Source organism: Lycium ferocissimum, chromosome 3 (assembly GCF_029784015.1).
Source record: "Lycium ferocissimum isolate CSIRO_LF1 chromosome 3, AGI_CSIRO_Lferr_CH_V1, whole genome shotgun sequence".
Lineage (NCBI taxonomy): Eukaryota > Viridiplantae > Streptophyta > Magnoliopsida > Solanales > Solanaceae > Lycium > Lycium ferocissimum.
This window is the reverse complement of record NC_081344.1, coordinates 30,361,083-30,382,355: the sequence shown is the minus strand read 5'-3', so window position 1 is coordinate 30,382,355 and position 21,273 is coordinate 30,361,083. Positions and strand designations below refer to the sequence as shown.

The 21,273-nt window shown below is 34.5% G+C and overlaps 1 protein-coding gene across 3 annotated transcripts; it reads right to left on the bottom strand.

The window, feature by feature from the left end:
- Positions 1-3,749: 3,749 nt before the first annotated feature.
- Positions 3,750-13,154, bottom strand: LOC132050166 (urease accessory protein D). 3 transcript variants are annotated; one of them, XM_059441258.1, is made up of 8 exons: positions 12,947-13,154; positions 12,788-12,853; positions 11,683-11,757; positions 11,532-11,576; positions 10,691-10,924; positions 6,853-6,935; positions 6,522-6,690; positions 3,750-4,798 (listed from the first exon to the last, which is right to left on the bottom strand). In XM_059441258.1, exons 1-8 carry the CDS (start codon positions 13,043-13,045, stop codon positions 4,685-4,687), a joined length of 885 nt encoding a protein of 294 aa, XP_059297241.1. In that variant the 5' UTR covers positions 13,046-13,154; the 3' UTR covers positions 3,750-4,684. The 3 variants fall into 3 exon arrangements, with proteins under 3 accessions (XP_059297241.1, XP_059297243.1, XP_059297242.1); XM_059441260.1 differs by having other exon boundaries at positions 10,691-10,846; XM_059441259.1 differs by lacking the exon at positions 3,750-4,798 and adding an exon at positions 5,166-5,877.
- Between the last annotated feature and the right edge of the window lie 8,119 nt (positions 13,155-21,273).

The following is a 21,273-nucleotide window of genomic DNA, read 5'->3' as shown; positions in this document are numbered from 1 at the left end:
CTTCTTCATATGCATCTACAAAATCGGTCAAATAAGAAGGTGTATTGAATAATTGAGTTGTACATTATTTCTCACATTTTCAGGTATTGAAGTAGGCGAATTGAGCAGTGAAACTTCCTCACGTACGGATAGATTTATTTTAGTATCAATCATCAAGTGTGTGTTTTTTTTGCTGGAAAAGAAAGCATTTAAATTAAAAACTGGAAATTAATCTTTGCATAAATTAAAACGAGTAAATCCTTATAACCCCGGGACTAATTTATCCCATCTCTTGGGATTATTTTATACCATCTAAAAGATGGTATAAAATAATCCTTAGATAATGTGGTATAAGAAGATATCCCATCTTTTAAGTTGGGATCATTATAAATTTATACCTTTCTAGGAATACGATGAAAAATTAATCTTTGAGATATCATATACCATGCACCAAACGACAAGTAAGTGTTTTGCTAAGCTGTGTGCCACGCTATTAGCTTCACGGTATATGTCAGTCATCAAGTGTTCATTTGACGATTAGTCTGTATATAAATTTTTATAAATTTTATAAATTTTTACTGTCAATTTACATGCATCTTAGTTTATCCAATTGAAGATTTTTAATACATTTACACATGTTGTGTTTTTAACATTAAACTAATTTTATACTTAAGAATCTTGTTAAATGAAATCATTATCACTAATGACAGTTTTGTGACTATTTATCGTATTTATTCTTCTTATAGTCATGAGTTTTTCCTCTCTTAAAACATTAGTTACCAAAAAGTCTAACTTTATCATAAAGACAGAATAAAACGATATAGTAATGTGTCCACACCAGTTCACATATGCTAACATCATCACTCTCTTTACTATATTTCATCCGTCTCAATTTATGTGACACTTTTTTTTTTTGATCGGTCCAAACAGGATGACATCTCTCTATATTTAGTAACAATTTAACTTTATATTTTTTATTTTACCCTTAATGAGATGATTTACGGTAGCAAACACACATCTATTCAGCATTTTGGATGTGGGCTTTGAAATTCTTAGTTCATTCTTAAACTCTGCGCCCAGTCAAACACCTTCACATAAATTGAAACGGAAAGAGTAACTATTAGTGTTATCCGCAACAATTTGGAAATGGATATTGAAATTCCGCAATTTTGTTAATCATTTTTTGCGCCGGCTCAATATTAGCTTCAAAATATGTGATCAACTACATGCTATGGGTTCATTGCAAATTTGAATGACGAATGATTTTATTCATCCTAGGAATTAGACCTCTCACTGTCTACATGTCTGTCATTGGATAAGATTAAAGAGTTTGCATATTAATTAAGCTCAAATAAGCAGCAGTAAACATTTTCAATATGTTGAAGGATGGGAATATTCGTTTGAATTGAAGTGTACCTAAATCTCATCCTAATTGTTTTATGAGTAATAAGTGCACAATCTGAAATCTCATTTTAGCCCTTTTTACGATCATTTCCCTAGTGTTTAATTTGATGGATGTAAAGAAATGTAATCAGTTGAACGTATATCATATCACCATTAAAGGTTGTGGTAGAATAGTAAGTATTTCATCATTCTTAACCAGAGGTCTCAAGTTCAAGTGTTGAGAATGAAATCACATTTCATAGGAAGCGCTTTACCCCCATAAATTAGAAACCGATACTGAACACCGAGCAGAAAACATTTTTTTTTTTCAAAATAGAATGTTTATTATTCGTTCTCTGTTTAGGGTTTTTGCATCCTCGTGAAAATGCAAAGTGATTGCAAATACTCCTACTTCCTATTGGCATTGCGTTAAAATTTATTTTTTCAACTGCATAATGGACACAAGGTGTTGAAAAGGAAAAAGCTGAGAAGCTAATCTATATATAATATAAAGTTAGGCATAATCCTATGTGGCACCTCTCTATGGCCTCCATTGACATTTATCTTTTTTTCTCCTTTTTTTTGGCTTTTTCTATTTTTTTCCATTTATGTGTTATATTAAAAAGTTCAAAGGTCATTTATGTGTTATGTAAATGGGTGCTCCAAATTAAATTCCCCACTAAAGCTTTGTTAATGCTAATAGTTACAACTCTTACAAGTATAGTCGCTATGCTTTCTGTTTTTAAAACTTGAAACTGAGCAATATACCGCATAATGTTTAGCAATACAATGAGAACTTGAAATGGCGACGGTATGGACACCAAACTATTTACAATTAACTTAAGGTCTTTTCCCCTTCCCTATTAATGTTACTTTTAGCAATTATTATGCACTTATTGCAATTTTTATTATTAAACTGTTAACTCACTCATATAATGCATTGAGAATCTGCAAATGCAGAAGTATGGATGTGAAACTCTTTGTACTTAAATTCTTAAGCATCCAGTGGCCTTATGAAGTTGAGTCAGATCTGTGGTAAATGCAATGATGATTGAGTTGAAAGAAAGGTGCAAGAATTATATACTTTAGTTAGGCTTTGCTACCTTGGAGTGTTCGGAGACATGAGAAGGCAACGTCAGCTCTAAAGTATTTTCTGTTTTCTCTTCTCTATCATCATAATCTTATTTTAAAGTTATAAGCAATTTTTCTCTCTTTTATATTTCTTTCCCTTTTCTTTGTGTGGTAGGTAGTAATTACAATAGTCATACTCATTGGTTGCAAGTTTTTGCTAAGCAAGGAACAGAGGAGATATTCAATTATGTATTTTTTCCCCAAATCTTTCAGGATTTTGGAGCAGGAGGAAAAGATAGGAAATTAAAAATAGTTGTTAAAATTGAATTCTGAACCTAAGTGAGAAAACTAAAACCACAATTCAAAAATTGTAAGAATAAGATCTTTTAATCATTTTGCAGGTATGCATAATTAGATATGCTGGGTCAAGAAAGCAAAGAGGGGAAGTAAGAGATTTTAGGAGTGAAAGCAAGAAAATAGAAAATAAATTATTTTAGAACTTTTGGTGAAATTGACTGTCCACGCCCAAAGTCGTTGTCCAAAGTTTGTCCAAAGTAACAGCCACTTAACTGCAAGAATAACATATTTAGACGAACTATTCGTTTTACATCAATGATTTTATTATCCTTGTGTCACTCTAAATCTCCACAACTATTGCTTTTATTTTTCCCTTTTAATTTTGTTAATCATGAGGTGATTATCATTCTTATCAGTAGTAGCATTTTGAATTTTGAAAATTTTTGATTTTTTTTTTTTTTAAATTTGATCTTCTCAATTTTTTCTTATGAGTTTTGGTATTTTAAATTTTGATTCCACATAGATACACCAGGAGAGTCTCGAGGCAAACAAACAAGTGATATGTCTTATTTTCTTTTTGTGTTTTTTTTTCTCTGTATTTTTTTTTCTTTTTGTCCAAGTAAACACACGAATTTTGCGCTCATGTGGTCTCTCTACTTTTTACACATTTATATTTAATTCTCATTTCCTTGGTAGTATAAACATTTTATGCTAAATTTAGGAACCAACCAATGTCTGTACAAATAGAAAAAGTTATATATATTTATATTTTTTTTGTTTTGTTTTATACTTAAGAAATATATATTTGTAACCGCGCGAAGTGCGGAGATTTTCACTAGTTACTAGAATATGCAAGAAAACATTGAAGAACTTTTTTGAGGTAATGCTTACAGAATCACATAATTTAATTTTTGATCAATAAAGGAGTGTTCCATCGCTTTCAATGAATACTTCTTGTCCTCTACCAGTCATTAATATATCATGCTTTAAAAGGTCGAAAACATACCAAAAAAATTGAAAAGACAAAACAAAATCAGAGACATTTACTGGAAGGCCATATAACTACGAATTACCTAAGATACATTCTCAGGAAAAGAAAACAAGAGGCAACATTTTTGCAGCTGGAAAGAAGAGAAATTCAAATTCCCAAAGCTCTAAATACAGAAATGATCAATTTGTAAATTTGAGTTGCACCCCACTCCTTAATTCAAAGATTCATTTCTTGCTGGGGAAAGATTCACAATGAAATTACAGGATACATGATGTGCCCCAAATAAGACTTTTCAATTCACGTTGAATGTTATGACCTGTTGATATGACATCATTTTAATATTCTTGATCTGGCACAGTTATTCTCCATCTCGATAAACAGTAACCACCTTAATCGTTGTCCCATGTTCAAAAGCTGGTGATCCATCCACGGCAAACCTAGCCGGGACAGTTTACAGTGAGAACTTTCCTCCTTATATCGGAAAAGAAAAGTTATTCCAAACCTGCAACTAGGATGATCATGTTAGTGAAAATAGACACTCTTAATACACGTCAAAGCTCAGTGAAACAAAAGGAACTAATAGAAAAGTACAATGATATTGAGCAACCAACTCAAGGAAAAAAAAAAGTATTCTCCTGGATTTAGTTCCAAATAATTTGTTTTTGCACTTTGAGAAAAATTCTAGTGAACAAGTTCCTTTCAACTAGTTCCAAACAAAAGATCTTCCATTATTTCCATGCTGGCCTATTATGCAAATGGTACAAAAACAAGACACAAACAGTAATGCTGGTTCTCAATTCAGATGCAGAACTAGAATTGAATTAACTTTCTCCATTCGGAAAAAAAAACAACTTTCTCCAGATACGAGGATTACAAACAAAATGGGCAAATGGGTATTGACCAAATGGACAGGATCATACTTGAATGGCATTTGAGTGAACAGGAAAATGCTTATTGACTTGCTTAAGAATATGGACAGACACCAAGTAGTGGCTCCATACTGGACAACTGATGTTGCAGAAAATTGTAGACTGATTCAGTTGTCATGGCAGCTATTCGAGTAACAACACCAATTCCCTGCAAGAAAAATCCCTTATGAAGAATAACATGGAAGTGAGTTCTGGTTTGCACTTCAAAACGGTTCACAGTTTTTATTTTCAACAACAATTAATAGCATGAGAAGAGCAAGTTCAGATACAGTACCGTTCTGCAAAGTATTTATTTCTTGATGGTAGTAAGCAATACCTTTATCAAATGCCACGGTATGAAAAGAAATAAAATGTGGTAAACAAAAGGTCCAAAACAGGATGTCTAACAGAGATAAAATTATGGTGATGGTACTGTTACCGATATCATATTTCTGCGATTAAAACAGTATACAGCCCGTAACAGCAAAATTGGGAGTTAGTGGAAAACTCCCTCTGTTCCACCTTGTCTGGCATGGTTCGGAGTACAAAGGTAGAAGTACTTAATTTTTATGTGAATCTATGTCTGGATAGTTTTTGGAAATAAAATTTGTCTATTTGGAAACAGCATAAAAAGTACTATACATCAAAATAGTAAGTCAAATATTGAAAAAAATACTACAACAACATACCCAGTGTAATCCCATTAGGGTCTGAGGAGGGTGGTGTGTACGCAGCCTTAACCCTACCTTGGGAAGGTAGAGAGGCAGTTTCTGATGATACCCTTAGCTCAAGTAAAGCAGATCAAAATCAAGTATACAAAGGAAATACAGTGGTGAAGAAGTCATGCAAAAAATAAAGACGAAGAGAAGAGTAGTCAGTAGCAACAACAAATAATACTGCAACCGAAGCAAAGGAAACATGAGGAAACAATAAAATCAAAGAATAAAAATTTAGGAGAGTAATAATAATGATACCTCGACTACCTACTAATCTTCTACCCTAATCCTCGCCTCCATATTCTCCTATCTAGGGTCATGTCTTCGGTAAGCTATAGTGTGCAAAATATTGAAAAAATATTAAAGAAAAACGTGGTCAAAGAACCTGCCGAGGGTCTGTCGGAACCAGCCTCTCTACCTTTACAAGGTAGGGATAAGGTCTGCGTACACTCTACACTTCCCAGACCACACCTGGTAGGATTATACTGGGTATGTTGTTGTTGTTGTTGTGGTCAAAGAAGAACCTCTTTGACTCTCCAAATAGTAGATGTGTCAAACAGAGGGAATAGCAACTAAAGCATTATGGGTCAGATATTTTTGAAGTCTTGAAAGACCAACATGGAGAGGGGGCCAATAAGTGAAGGGGGGAAAAAAAAAAAAAAAGAGGACAAGAAAACTACAAAATAAATCAAATGATAATGAAAGCAACACATGCACGATCCGAGTTGAAATATTTTGGGGTTGACTTGGTTGTTAAAGCAATTAACAGATTGAATAGATAACTGTCTCAAATTTATAGGAGTGGTGTATTGAGAGCAATGATTAGTCTTATTTGCAGAAAGACCTACTCCCTCCGTCCCAATTTATGTGACACACTTTCCTTTTTAGTCTGTCCATAAAAGAATGTCACCTTTCTATAATTAGAAACAACTTAACTTTAAAATTCCCCTTTTACCATTAATTAAATGATTTACAACCACACAAATGCCTAAGGTTTGTTTTAGACCACAAATTTCAGAAGTGTTCCTTTCTTTTAAAACTTTGTGCCTGGTCAAACGGTGCCACATAAGTTGGGACGGATGGAGTAATTGATGTGCTCAAACACTAGCGTGAAATGCACAGGTCCTGCCCCAGCAAGGCAACTACAGATATGGAGTAGGTGTTGATGTATGATACCTTTGGACCAAATACGCTGCACGAAGCAAGGAAACTTGGTTTGGTCAAGTGATGATCATTATGTCTACTAGTGTACTGTCTTGAACCAATTGTAATCATGTGTAAACTTTGAGACATTATTTTCTTTACATCTTCCTGGATTTGGTTTTGGACATGCTTCAACTTTGGCCTGCAAACAAGTAAGAAAGATTCATAGGTTAGAGCAACCTCCTTTTTCGCAAAACAGATGAATGCTAGCTTAAAAGGTAAAAATTACACAAGGAATGAGAAAAAGAATGACAATGGGGGAGTGAAGAATACTTTAAGTACCAGGTGAGTAACCTATACATACCCCAATAATATCACCATCGCGATCACTTGATAGTCTTGCATACGCTCAGCAAGACCTGCATCTGTTCCTTGTTCTAACAATATCTGATTAAAAGTAAAACGGTTAAAGGCTGAAGCATGACATGAAAAAAACATGATGTTCAGATGAGTCGCTCTAAATATCTAAGTTGAAATAGAAGATCAGTGTGACGGAGATTGCCTATTGGTAAAAGGAGCACTCATGGATATGCAATGGACTAAGTGATATTCATTAGTGGCTAAGATCTATGTTGCTCGTACTCTACAAAATCCTTGCCACACCCGTGTCGAGACAACATGGGTGTGGGTGTGGTGTGGGTGTGGGTGTGGGTGTGGGTGTGGGATGCACACCGGATTTGGTAAACTGAATTTAGGTACTTTGACTACATCTGTGACCGAGAAGTATAGATTGATTGGGTATTTGGTTTAAATTTGGGGAGCTATATAAAGTAAGAGAATGTTTTGCTATTACACGAGATATCTTATGAATGAAATATAGGTGTTTAAAATAATAACTTTTATTAGTTTGAGTTCAATAGCTTTAATTAATCGAGACATATACTCTATATGTCGTAATATACATTTATTGGTCGTATCCCAACACCCGTATCCCGACTTGGATCCATACACTGAAATCCTAAAATTTATATGATGAAAAAACTGACCTTTAGATCCGCACCCGTATAGGATACCTGCACCCGAGTCCAAACAACTTAGGCTAAGACCCTTATGGAGATGGAATGGGAACATCATGAGTCATGCTCAAAATGAAAGGTTGGTTCCGTGTTATTGAGGTATAATATAACACATTTATGGAATAAATCTAGTAGAGCGACAAGCGTAGAGAACAGACATCAGGGTTCCAGCTAAAAGGCAGGGAAGTGTCTAGGGTGGAGATGTTGGGGTTGATATAACACATTTTTGGGCTAAATCTAGTAGAGCTTAGTTGGAAAATGGAGAAGAGATATGATATATCATTTAGCAAAAGGCATTATGAGGCAAAATTAGGAAAAACTACAAGAAGCTCAATGGAACCATTGAAAATCTCCAAGCAATGTTATCTACAACACCAGTAAGAGAAGAATAGGAGCTTCTTTTTTTTTTTTTTTTTTTGATAAGTAAAGATTTTATTAAGAAAGTACCAAGTTGGTACGGAAAAAAAGTACAGGACCTAGCAGCAAACTCTTTAATCCATATTACATATTATCTCCTAGCAAGTGTAAAAAGTTCAAATACTTCTCCATGCTATCTATAGTACTGCTATTACACCAAAAGTACAGATTTTTAAATGCATTTGTTTTGTACTCTAGAAATCTGTAACTTCTTTCCATCAAAGCATGCCTTGTTTCTTTCCAGCCATAAGGTCCACATTATGCAATTGGGAATAGTTCTCCATATTGGTTTTAAGCTCTTTTTAACCTCCTGAGATTGCCACACTTCCAACAGGCTACTAATTTTCTCTGGTAACACCAAAGATATGCCCATTATGCTAAAGAAAAGTTCCCAACATTGACTTGAAAATCTGCAATGCAAGAAAAGATGTTCAACTGTTTCCTCCTCTGAATTGCAGAAATAGCATCTACGACACAAGGAAAAAACTCTCCTTTGTAACTTGTACTGTGTTTGGCAAGCATCCCTAGCTGCTAACCAACCAAAAAAAGCTGCTTTCGTAGGTGCTTTGGTTTTCCAAATCATCTTCCATGGCCAGTTAGGGATTCCTTGACTAAACTGTTGCAACAACATTTTGTAGCAGTTATTGACTGAGAATACCTTATCATTGATGTTGACCCAAACTAGCCTGTCTGCTCTGTCTTGTTCTATTGAGCATGAGTTCAATTGTTGAAGTAGTTGGCAAAAACTGTCTATTTCCCAATCATTTAGATTTCTTCTAAAAGTAACACTCCATCCAGTTGCTGAATTAAATTCTACAATATAACCCTCTTTATTCAAAGCACAGTTGAACAAGTCTGGAAACCTGCTCTTGAAGCTCTCATTTCCACACCATGTGTCCATCCAAAATTTAATCCGCCTACCATTTCCCACTTCCGATATAGTGAACTGTAGAAATTCATCCCACCAACTACTAATCATCTTCCAGATTCCCCCACAACTTTTCAATTGTGAAGGATTTTGTTTCCACCCTACCTTTGCACCATATATAGCATCCAAAACTTGCTGCCAAGTCTCATCACCTCCCTTACTATATCTCCAGAGCCATTTAAAAAGTAAACTCTTATTATGTATTTTCAGATTCCTTACCCCCAGTTCACCATCCTTCTTCTCTTTAATAACCATTTGCCACTTGATCAGATGAGTCTTTTTTCTGTTTGAGTTTCCATCCCACAGAAAGTTTCTCCTATAGAGTCTAATTTCCTTTCAACTGTTGTAGGCATACTGAACAAAAGATATAGTGTATGTAGGAATCTCATCCAAGACACTGTTAATAAGAATCAGCCTGCCCCCAAAAGATAGGTATTGTTTTTTCCATGGAGTGAGCTTATTCTTGCACCTATCAATGACCCCTTGCCAAATGCTATTGTCCTTTCTTTTTGCCCCTAAAGGCAGCCCCAAATAGACAGTAGGAAACTTCTCTACTTTACAACCCAGAATGTCTACCAGCTCTTCTATATTCTCATCAACATTTATGCTAAACATGCTACTTTTAGCCAGGTTAACTCTTAGCCCAGTGATTGCCTCAAAACAAAGCAGAACCCCTCTCAAATGTAGAATATGATCTCTATCAGCTTCACAAAACAAGAGAGAATAATCAGCATACAATGTATTATTATCATACCCTCCTGGTCATTTCTGCCGATTTTGAGCCCCCTCATCCAACCTAGAGATTCTGCCTTCCTCAACATGTTGCTGAGGATTTCCATTACCAAAACAAAAAGATAAGGTGAGAGAGGATCCCCTGTCTGATTCCTCTTTGCGAGCTGAAACCTTGAGGGTTACCATTGATTAAAATGGAAAACTTCACTGTCGAGATGAAAAATCTTATCCAATCTGTCCATTTCTCACCAAAATTCATCAACTTCAACAAATACAGTAAGCCTTCTCTAAATCAAGCTTGCAAGCCACACCTTTTTTCTTTCTCCTAAACAGATTATCTAGACTCTCATTTGCTACCAGGGAAGCATCAGCTATTTGTCTTCCTTTCATGAAAGCATTTTGATTAGGAGAGACCAACTTGCTAATACCTGCCTTAAGTCTCTCTGCGAGCAATTTGGAAACGATTTTGTAAGTCTCTCTGAGAAAGCATAGCACAAGGGAGAGAATTATTCTTTGTAAGTTTTTTCTTATACCATTGTTGAAAACGTTTAGCTGCTTCTTTTTTTTTTTTTTTTTTTTTTTCTTCTTCTTTAAGGCTTTCCTGTTAACAAATCATGATACCATGTTCTTTTGCTTTTGATTCCTTGTTATGTCAGTACTCGACATATCAGATTGTGCAGGGTTACAACCATCCAGGGGCCATCTGCAAGGAATATCCAGTCCTTGTTGACACTCTTAATTTAGATGATGCTAAGATCGCTATACATAGCAGGTTACGTAAGATAGAGCCAAGATTGAAGGGGAAAAATAAATAAAACTCTAACATGAAATACAGGCAATAAAAGAAGTGATGGACAGGTTAAAGGCAAAAACCACGAAGTTTATTCCAGTTATCTAAAAAGGGAAACTCCTACTGATGTGACTATCTATGTTTCTAGCTATGGAAATAGTAGATTGAAACAACTGATAAAGTTATACTTTATAAGGAATATATAGTATTTTCTACACATTAAATAAAAAATACAGACTGATAAAAGGAAGAAACTTACTGTATCAAGGAATAAAGGTTCATCACCATCATGAAAGATGTGATTCGTGCTCTTATAAAGATCAAAATCCCATTTTTCTCCTCTTTCATGACGGCCACTAGTTATCCAATCGACAATAAGCAAACTTGAGTCTGACATAACTTTGAACACTTGCCTCTGAGAATATTTTGCGGTGGAGAAACAGGTCACTGGATCTGGAATTACAGCCAAAAAGGCATTGCTTCCTATTCTTGCCTACTGCATGGCATAAACAGCCACTTTTACTAAGATGGCTAGCTAGGGATCAAATGAGATACTTAAAAGGAACCAAAATAACAAATAAGAAAACGAAGATAATGATATGCTCTTTAGAACTTACTACATGTTCTCCAACAAACCTCATCATCTGTTTACCAATTATTACATTTTTGAAATGTAAATTCTTTGGAACTGATATTGACAAAGTTAGCTCATAACTCTACCCATCGTATTTGATTGCTAGCTCCCTATATTAACTAATGCAAACACTGAGAAACAAGGACTCCATTCACACATAACTTTCACCTCAACCATTTTGACACTGATTTCAGGTTCTCAATTTCCCTTTCTTCCTTTTCCTTCTTGTCCTACGACTATCTCCCTAAAATATAGGGTTCTTTTGCTTTTTCTGCGTCATCAAATTCAATGAAATAACATGCTGACTAAAACCTATTTTTTCTTTTTTTGGATGCATGCAATGGCTTTTAGAATTTGCAGCCTTATGCAAGTACCATATTTTTGGGATTTATCCAAATGCATTAAGAAGTTATACACCTAAATAAACACACAGAAGAATAATTTAATTGTCTTAGAATGGCATTACCTCCAACACTTGTTCAGAACACTTTGATTCCACAGCTTTATAGACCTGCAATGGAAATTTTACTGTACTATAAAACATGAAACAAGCTAAAAAGGCCACACAGATATGAACTTATCTATTTGTAAATAATAAAAATCCAAAGAACTATAACCTTGGTAGAAGCTTGAGTGGTCAAAACAGTGGTGCAACCATCTCCCACTATAATATCACATGCTATAGAATCTCCCTGGAAGCAAACATATACCCACATTGAATTAGCTTTAATCAAATATAGACATTGAATGAATAAAACCCATAATGCGAATCAGCATAACTCTAGGGGGAAAAAATCTGTTTGCAGCCACAATTTCCTTAAGGCTTAATACATAGTAGCCCCTTGAACTTGCCAACGAATTCCATTTAGATACTCGAACTAGGGTTTGTTCCAACTGAGCACCTGAACACATAATAAAGTGTTTTTATAGACACTTAAGCGTCTATTAGGTAGTTACGCTAACCACATAAAATATGTCATCTCCTTTAAATATACACATCAGCCTCAATTGGAATATGACTGAGGTTTTGCGGCTTATTGAGGCAAATGCATATAGTTAAAGGAGGTGACATATTTAAGTGTTTAACTTATTTATGTAATCGACGATTGAGAACACGCACTGAAGTTTTAAAAAAATAAATTGAGGTGAAAGTGTGTAATAGGAACAATTTATTATGTGCTCAATGTCAGGTTTTCCCTGAATTTTCCTATCTTGTTTGGATTCTACCATAATTATGTTTTATTTCAAAAAAAAATCTTGATGGAAAAGGTTTCCTTGGTGGAAAAAATCTGTTCCATATTTGAATAATCCTTTCCTGGAGGAAAAGTTTCGAACTTCTATAAATTGAAGATTCGTCTCTTTCACACAAAACACAATAGTATCCACAATATAGTCTTTTGGGGTCAAGAGTTTTATTCAGAGGGAGATTTTTCTCTACAATTTTTATAGTGTTTTATATTAGTTTTTCATACGTAGGTCAATTGACCAAACTATGGAAGAATATTATGCTTATTTAAGTATAGTTCTATTTGTTGTCTGATTTATCTTGCAATTATTAACTTCTACATGACGTCGTGTTATTTCGATTCCAACATTCAATTGGAACAAGCCTCAGTTCAAGTGTCTAAATGGAATTTGTTGGGAAATTTAAGGGGCTGTCTATGTATTAAGCCTTTCTAAAACAAATTTACAATTTTGGGTTCTGGAGGGCAGATGACCTACAGAGACAATTCCTCCACCATAAGTGATTGTGTAAATCCAAACAGCTTCACTTTCAGAAGAACCCACCTATTAAAATGAGATAAACAAATCAAGATTATAACTTTAGTGCATATTGAGCTATGCTAGGTGACAAACTGGGGAAATGATTGATAAGCTGACCTTTCTGGGGATGATGAATTTGAGGGGATACTTTGAGAAGCACTTTGTAACTGTTGATTTTCCTCTTACTTTCTCCACTATTACTTTCCCTGTTTCCATCTCTCCAATACTGCTCTAATTCAGAATTGGGTTATTTTTTCTTTGTTTTGCCTAGCCTTTTGAGTGTTCCCTTGGCCTTTGGTCTGTTACTAACCCTATGTTTGGAGAGTCCGCGACTTAAGTGACACCAAAAAAAAAAAAAATTGAAACTAAAATAACACAAAAAAAAAGAAGTTATAAAAGTAAGTTTCACGCACTGAAGGACCAAACCGTAACTATTTGAATTTGGTCCTTTCACACACAGATTCTGTGCGTGAAAGATGCTAGGCTACTTTTTTTTTTAAAAGCTATCAAAATCACGTTTTTTTCATACTTTGGGTAAAGATTAGTCGTATTTTAAAACCCCAAAATATCAATATTTTATATAGAACTTAATATATAATTTTTTGCGTACAATAACGTCGGCTCATTACATCAAGTATACCTAAACATTTGGATCGTCGTTTTAGCGGTTGTAATGCCCTTAAGTAAGTTTTGTTTGTTTGGAAACTTGTCATCTTTAGATCTAAGTGTCATATTTTATAGGGTTTTGATTTAAGTGTTTTATTATTTAGCCAAGTCGAATGTACAAATAAAAATATTAGATTTAAAAATAATTCATCCAATACGAGAGGTTCAACCAAGGTATAATATATCTCATCCAATGCTCCCACCAAGGTTTGATCTAATGTTGTTGGCATAAAAAAGAAGCAAGTAAAAAAGAGAGGCTAAACTACCAAGCCAAATTGGTGAAAGCAACAAAGTAGACTATTTTTTATTATGTTCACTAATGCTATCTAACTCGTTTTCATAAATTGAATTTCGAACCTCGAAATTGACATTCAAAACATCATCACCACGGGATTTTGATCTTGAAATCTACTTTTTATCATCAAATTTTCACCAAGCAAGAATGAAAATCGTGCACCAATTTGGGGGAAAATTCAAATTGAATGGGATAATGGGCGTTTTTTGGAAAATCGGCCTAGCCAAACTCGAAAAAATACCCTGAGTAGAAAAAAAATCGCGTAAATCGGACATCCGAGCGCAAAGTTATGACCATTTAAAGTTTTAACAATTTACAACTAGTTTTCTGCCTATACTCCTATTCTTATTTTTTATTTATGTCAAATCTTCTATGATACATAAATTAATTAAGGTCATGCCACAACGTTAAGGGTTTAGAGCTACTCAAATTTAACATTTAACTTGGGAATATATCAATTTTTTTCGTCCCACTGTAAATACAATTCAACATTTGTTTCCATTAGCAATCATAAAAATGCAAATTTGCCTCCCTCTATTTGGATTATTTTCAATGTATATACCTCATATGTATGGGCAACACGTTTTTTGGCCTCTCATTTTTTGGCATCTCGTGTGGGAAACAAGGCCGTGGTGGTGCAGGTATGTCTCGTGGTGGCAGAACATTTCGGAGTAAAAGAGCCTCTCGTACTTGAAGTTTTATTTTAAATATTTTGTTATTGTAAAAATGATGTATTAGTTAATGCAATGAATTATTTTGAACCTCTCGTGTTGGATGAATTATTTTTTAATATAATATTTTTATTTGTACATTCGACTTGATTAAATAATAAAACACTTAAATCAAAGCCGTATAAAATATGACACTTAAATCTAAAGATGACAAGGTTTCAAACAAACAAAAATTATTTCGGGGCACTTTACAACCCCTAAAACGACGATCCAAACATTTAGGTATACTTGATGTAATGAGCCGACGTTATTGTACGCAAAAAAATATATTAAGTTCTATATAAAATATTGATATTTCGGGGTTTTGAAACACGACTAATCTTTGCCCAAAGTATGGAAAAAACTTGATTTTGATAGCTTACAAAAAAAAAAAAAAAAAAAGTAGCCTAGCCTCTTTCATGCAGAGAATCTGTGCGTGAAAGGACCAATCCCAAAAAGTTACAGTTTGGTATCTGTGCATGAAACCTACTTTTGTAACTTCTTTTTTTTGTGTTATTTTGGTTCCAAATTGGATCTGATCCTACATCGCTGCTCAAGACTTTAGTGGATCGACTCTATTACATAAGTTAATTCCTAATTTTTATCTCACATCATGAGATAAGTACGCAGTTATTATTGTATCGGCCCAAAACCTCGCAAATTGATCTTTTTTGTGTCACTTAAGTCGCGGACTCCTATTTGGATGGTTGTTTCCCGTGGTTCATTAATCTACAGTATGGTATGGTACAGTATGATGTTGTATTGTATTAGACTGTATTAATGAACAGAATGTTTGGATAGAATGTATCGTTTGTTGTGGTTTAATAACATTTGTATTGTTTGGTTTAACTATATGGTACTGTATAATAACTTGTAAGTTTACTAAAATACCCTTAACTCTTAATTAAAAATTAGTTTATATATATTAATAAAACTCAGGTAAAGAATAAAATAGGAACTTTAAAAAATAAGTAGGTATTGGGTGGGGGTGGTGGAGGGGTGGGTGGTTATGGGATGAGGGTGGGGGTAAGTGGTTATGGGAGTGGGATTGGGTGGGGGTGGTGGAGGGGTACGTGGTGTGAGATGGGTGGTTGTGGGATGAGGGTGAGGGGTAGGGTGGGGGTGAGTTGTTGTGGGGTAGGGTTGGGCGATGGTAAGGGGTAATAGGTGGTGGTTGGGGTGGTAGGGGTGGGTGTGTGTGTGTGTGTGTGTGTGTGGTTGGGGTGGGTGTGGATGGGGGTGAGTGGCAGGGGTGGGGTAGGGTGGAGGGTGGGGCAGGGGTGGGGTGGAGGTGAGTGGTAGTGTGGGGTGGGGTGGGGTGGATGGTGGGGTATAATGGAGAAATGAAATACGTAACCACGAAAAAATCACCAAATCCGTGGTTACAAAAATTGAGACTTTTCATGGTTATATAACTATGGGATCAACTACGGGTTTACAACACCATACCATATAATTTTAAGAACAAAATTAGAAACAAAACATGGTTTCATAGAAAATCATATATTAATGAACCACGGGAAACCACCATCCAAATAGGGGGTAAGGAAAAGAAAGTAAATGAAAGGATTGAGGTATGTTCAAAATAGTCCCTCATGTCTGAGGTAAGGTTTAAAATAGTCCCTTAAATATGCACTCAACAGTTTTGACTCTTTTGAGATTGTCAAAAACTTAATAGTTTAGTCTCCGTCAAATATTATTGAAGTTTTCTGTTTGGTTTGATGGAAACAAAGGAAAAAAGGAAATTAGCGGGAACTCACATTTAGAAGTATAATTTTTATAGTTTCTGCTATTTTCATTTATTTCTAGAGTGGGGTGCAGCCTTTTAAGGTGTAATTTCTATAGTTTACATCTTTTAGTGTCCAGTGTAGTTTCTTGTATAGCATATTTTAGAACTTCAAGGAACGTTAGTTTTTTGTGTTATACTAGTCAGTGAAAAGTATCTAAATGGCACAGTCAGAACCTACTTTAAGTGTGTAAATGAAACATGATTTAATTAAGATATTTAAGTGAAAAATCTTGACGACCACAAGGAATTGTCGATGGATTTGGCCATAGAAATTCTGCATATGATTACTTAAACTTAAAATACAAAAAAAAACAAGAATATTTCTAATATATCTTCAAGGAAATAATTCGACGATGTGTTTCAAGATTCTGAACTAAGTCACACGTGTCTTATTGAGTTTCTCTATGTTTAAATCTCTATCTTTGGGTCCCGTTTGGATATAATTTGAAATTATGATATGAAATTAGTGATTTGAAATCAAGATGATTTGAAATTGAAGTTTTGTTTGGTCATGCAATTTAGATTTCTTAAGTTGTATTTTACTCATAATCATAAAACCCCATAGGTTGTGAAAATCATCAAAACTTTCTCAATTCGTATACAATCTTACCTAATGATCAAATCACAGTTCATAACAAAGTTAATACGCTACTAGAATACCTTTTTTTTTTTTTTTTTTTTTTTTTAAAAAATAACATTTATTGATCGAACTTTTGCTAAATAAAAAGAAAATTTGAACATAAATTGTAGTTTCACCACTCTTTAATATAATTCTCTCACATGATATGAACAACAAGTGAACATTAATAAAGGTTGGTAGAAGTAAATTTAGTTGGTAAGAGTAAATTTTTTATAAATATACTACCAACTTGTAAATCTTATTTTATATTTGATATAAATGATTGGCAAATATTTCTACCAAAGATCTTTATTTTACAAAATATAAACTTATGGGTTAAGTTTTATATTTAAAAAAAATAAATTGAAATCATGCCTTGTTGGAGAATTTGAAATTTGAAATCATAATATGAAGTTGAAGTTGAAATTTTGTGTAAATTTTATAAACAAACACTGATTTAAAATCAAAATATGAAATCATGATTTCATATCGCATGTTCAAACGCTTTCTTAGTAAGATTATTTAAGAATTGAAAAAGTTTTGATAGTTATCACAACTTGTGGAGATTTTTATGTCTATGAGAAAAAGTACAACTTAAGAAATTCAAATTACATGTCCAAATAAAACTTTAACTTCAACTTCAAATCATCATAATTACAAAATCATTAATTTTAAATCATGTCCAAATGGCTCCTTAAAAAGAAGTAAACTAGTATTATGTGGAATGAAATTTATTTTTAAAATGTCGCAGATCATTCCTTTTTATTTACCCAAAAAAGGGGTGTGTTGTTTTCCATCCATTTCCAAACAAATAGCAGAAGGATAAAGAAATGACATTATTGTTCCTGTGTTTTAGGAGAAAAGGCTAAAACTAATTTTGAGATTCATTTCTAAGGGTTCTCCCAACTATCTGCAAGTGCCGCTGTCATATTCCTTCGTCAACTTAAGGTCAGTCCTAATATAGTTTGCTCTATCAACACCCAATATTCATTTGCTGATTTGTGGTGGTTATTCAGTTTCATTTCGATCTAGCAATAGATAAAAAGAAACAAAAGTAGTTTATCTGGAAACTGCGTAGTCACCCACTTATTCTAGTTTCGTTACTCATGAAAACAATAGAGCGCGGGTGTGGCTCCAGGCCAAATCCCAGTTTTTTTTCCTTCAAAATTATGCAAGATTTTCACCAAGCGGTTCCTCCATTTCAAAATAAGGAGCCACACCCCTTGAGAAAACTACTCACTTCTAGAAACCAACATGTATTTTTACTACTCCCTCTGTCCCAAAATAAGTGTCAATCACCCCCATTCAGAAATTAATGAATACAACATACAGTTTACTAAACTACCCCTATATTTATTGGATGCTTTTTGAGAATTCTGCAATATTAAACAGGACTACTTCATTAATGCTAAGGGCATAGTTGGAAACATATGTCAATTTTTGTCTTGAATTCCGCAGGTGACACTTATTTTGGACAATTTTTTTTTGCTAAGGTGACACTTATTTTGGGACTGAGGGAGTAACTTATTCTTAATAAATACCTTCAAAAAGACTAAACTCTTTAGTAGTTTCTTGGTTATGTAAAATTTCCTTTATTTAAATAAGGATAAAATTGGAAGTACATCATTAATGCCTTCTTGATTATGTGAAACACCACTTATTTTGAAACAAAATGAGAAGGTAAAAACACCACTTATTTTGAAATGGAGGGAGTACTACATATAAATAAAAAATGTTGACCTTGTATATACAGTATGATTTCAGGCTAAGGGGGTTCGGATGAACCTTTTTTACTCCTCTAGCTCCACCCCTGGGTACGGGGCATTGTGGTTTTTTTTGTTCATTTTCTATACATGTAGCGGAGGCAGGAGGCCGATTTAAATGTTTGTGTCAGAGAAATGATGTAGTTGTTCTTTTATTTTTAATTTAGGAGAAATAATCATCCTTATGTTAAAGAGGACCACGAATCTGCGATACCTTTTTAAGTATAATTAATCTTATTTGGGGTATGAAAAAAAACCTTACTAGCATCCAAGGATGTGGCCTAGTGGTCAATGAAGTGGGAGGAGAACCATGCGGTCTTAAGTTCAAATACCAATGGAGGGTAAAAATACTAGGTGATTTCTTCCCATTGGTGGACAGAGTTACCTTGTACCTGTTGTTGGTGTGAGGTAACAGGTATTCCGTGGAATTAGTCGAGGTGCCGGCAAGCTGACCAGAACACCATGGTTATCACCAAAAAAAAAAAAAAAAAAAGAACAAAAAAACTTATTGGTGTATCTGCTTCTATTTACGATGCTTCATTTCATTATAAGGCTTAACTAAGGAGCATTGGTTCAGTACATGTCAAGGTCATGGGACCTAATAGCGTTGATCACCTTTATCATCATCGTGTCCATTGTGCAATCTGTCTTTTGTATATATAAAGTAGCAGTTATATATTCTTAATAAGTACTGAAATCATGCAAGTATTTCAACATAACATTTGAATTTCTATTTCTCAAAGGAAATATTCGTACTCTCTTTTTGTCTGATATTTCTAAGATTAGCAACTGAAGCTCCAAAAGGCTGAATTTATTTGTATAACTCCTCATCTCCCCGGCTTTGCTTTTAATATCAATCTTTGTCTTACAGTTACCCTGTTCTCATGTATCTAAATTGCAATCTTTGTACTTGTTAGTCCTTAATCACTATGCCGCTAGCCTTTATACTTTCTAGGTATAAGTTCATTTATGTGTGTGTCGCTGTGTGTATATATGTAGTGCTCACCTAATGTTTTGCCACACTCGTAACACATGATATCCTACAAAAGGAAGAACTACAAAAACAAGCGCAGTTCACCAAATAGTTCCATGAAATCTTTTTCTTTTTTCATTGCAACTCTTAGTAGTTTTTTTACTGAAAAATTGTATTAAATTTTCATTTAGCTTTTCTAGATTTGGAAAGAAGACCTTAAGCGGGATGGGGTGGGCTAGATTTGTTGCAGGGAAAGGCTTCACCCGCTCCGCTTGCCATCCATAGCTGTTGCCCCTGCTCTAACATCTTCTATGAGCTTTTTCAAAGTTGTCATTTTGCTTCTGCTTCTCCTTCGTAAACACCCTTCTATTTCACAGACTACTCACAGTAATTCCTTTTTGCTCTTGGTTATTAAATTGAAATTGAGGCTGCTATGCTGCTACTTGGATTCGATCGAATTACCATGTGCAAGACCATGCACAAGTAATTGCGGACATTAGCATTGTAACTTTACTATCACACATTAATATGTGATTCTCCAAGTAATCCTTAAGGGGGGTGGTTGAGATATAGTAAGTAACAACCTATAAATCCCTTGTTCAACTACCAGTTACAACACATCAGTTTGAGCCCGTCTACTCGAGCTTTAGTGGGTAGGTTTACTTGGCACACGGACAACTGGAGAATCTCCGAGGACTCTTCAAATGTCTTGGTTGCAATTAGCATATTCGAGCCACTAAGGGAGCAAAGTGGAAAGAGAGCCATTATTGGTTCCTAGACAGTGGGTCGGGGTGGAGTTTAGCATATAAAAAAGGGGATCTAATTGGTACCTATGCTTGTGGGCTATAGTAGGTTGCCGGGTGAACTAATCGAGGTGCGTGCAAGTTGGTCTGAACACTATCGTCATAAGAAAATTACTCCATACCTGTGTCCCGATTCAGCCACCTTTGCTTGACCTCGAGTAATAAAGGAATACTGGGTCAAGAGCAAACATTCAAACCCATTCAACATGCAATCCCAATTCAAAAGTGACGGTAAGCATTACCAATGGAGAAGGAAATATATGCAGTAGCGTTCAATTCCACCATCTCCTTTTTTCAAGGCATAATAAATATCAGAGGATGTGTATCCAGATTTCTGGAATTATTGCCGCTATGTTTCTGTGAAATTGCATAGTTGGTTGGTGCCTTTCAAAATAAAGTGTCTATTGGTTTTAGAGAACAATTGCTATCTAAACTTTTATCAATGCTGATGCAGTGCAAGCAGGGGCGAGCCCACATATTAACGAGTGGGAGCTCGATCACCCATGATTTTTTACTTGAAGTATAAATTATTTTACAGGTCATTAGTAATAAGTTATATATGTGGTGACCGCCCATGATACTACCAAGTCACTAAATTTATTTTACAGGTCATTAGTAAGATACCTGTCGAAATGATTAATTTTCTTTCTATTTTTCTTCTTTTTCTTAATTCACATGGATTCTTTTGTTTTTTCTTATTTTCTTAATTCACACGAATTCTTTTGTTTTACCTTTTTGGCCTTTCTTTTATTCATCGTCTACAACACACCTGCTATCTTCTCACCTAGAAATACAAACTTCTTTTTTTTGGATAAGGTAAAGTGAT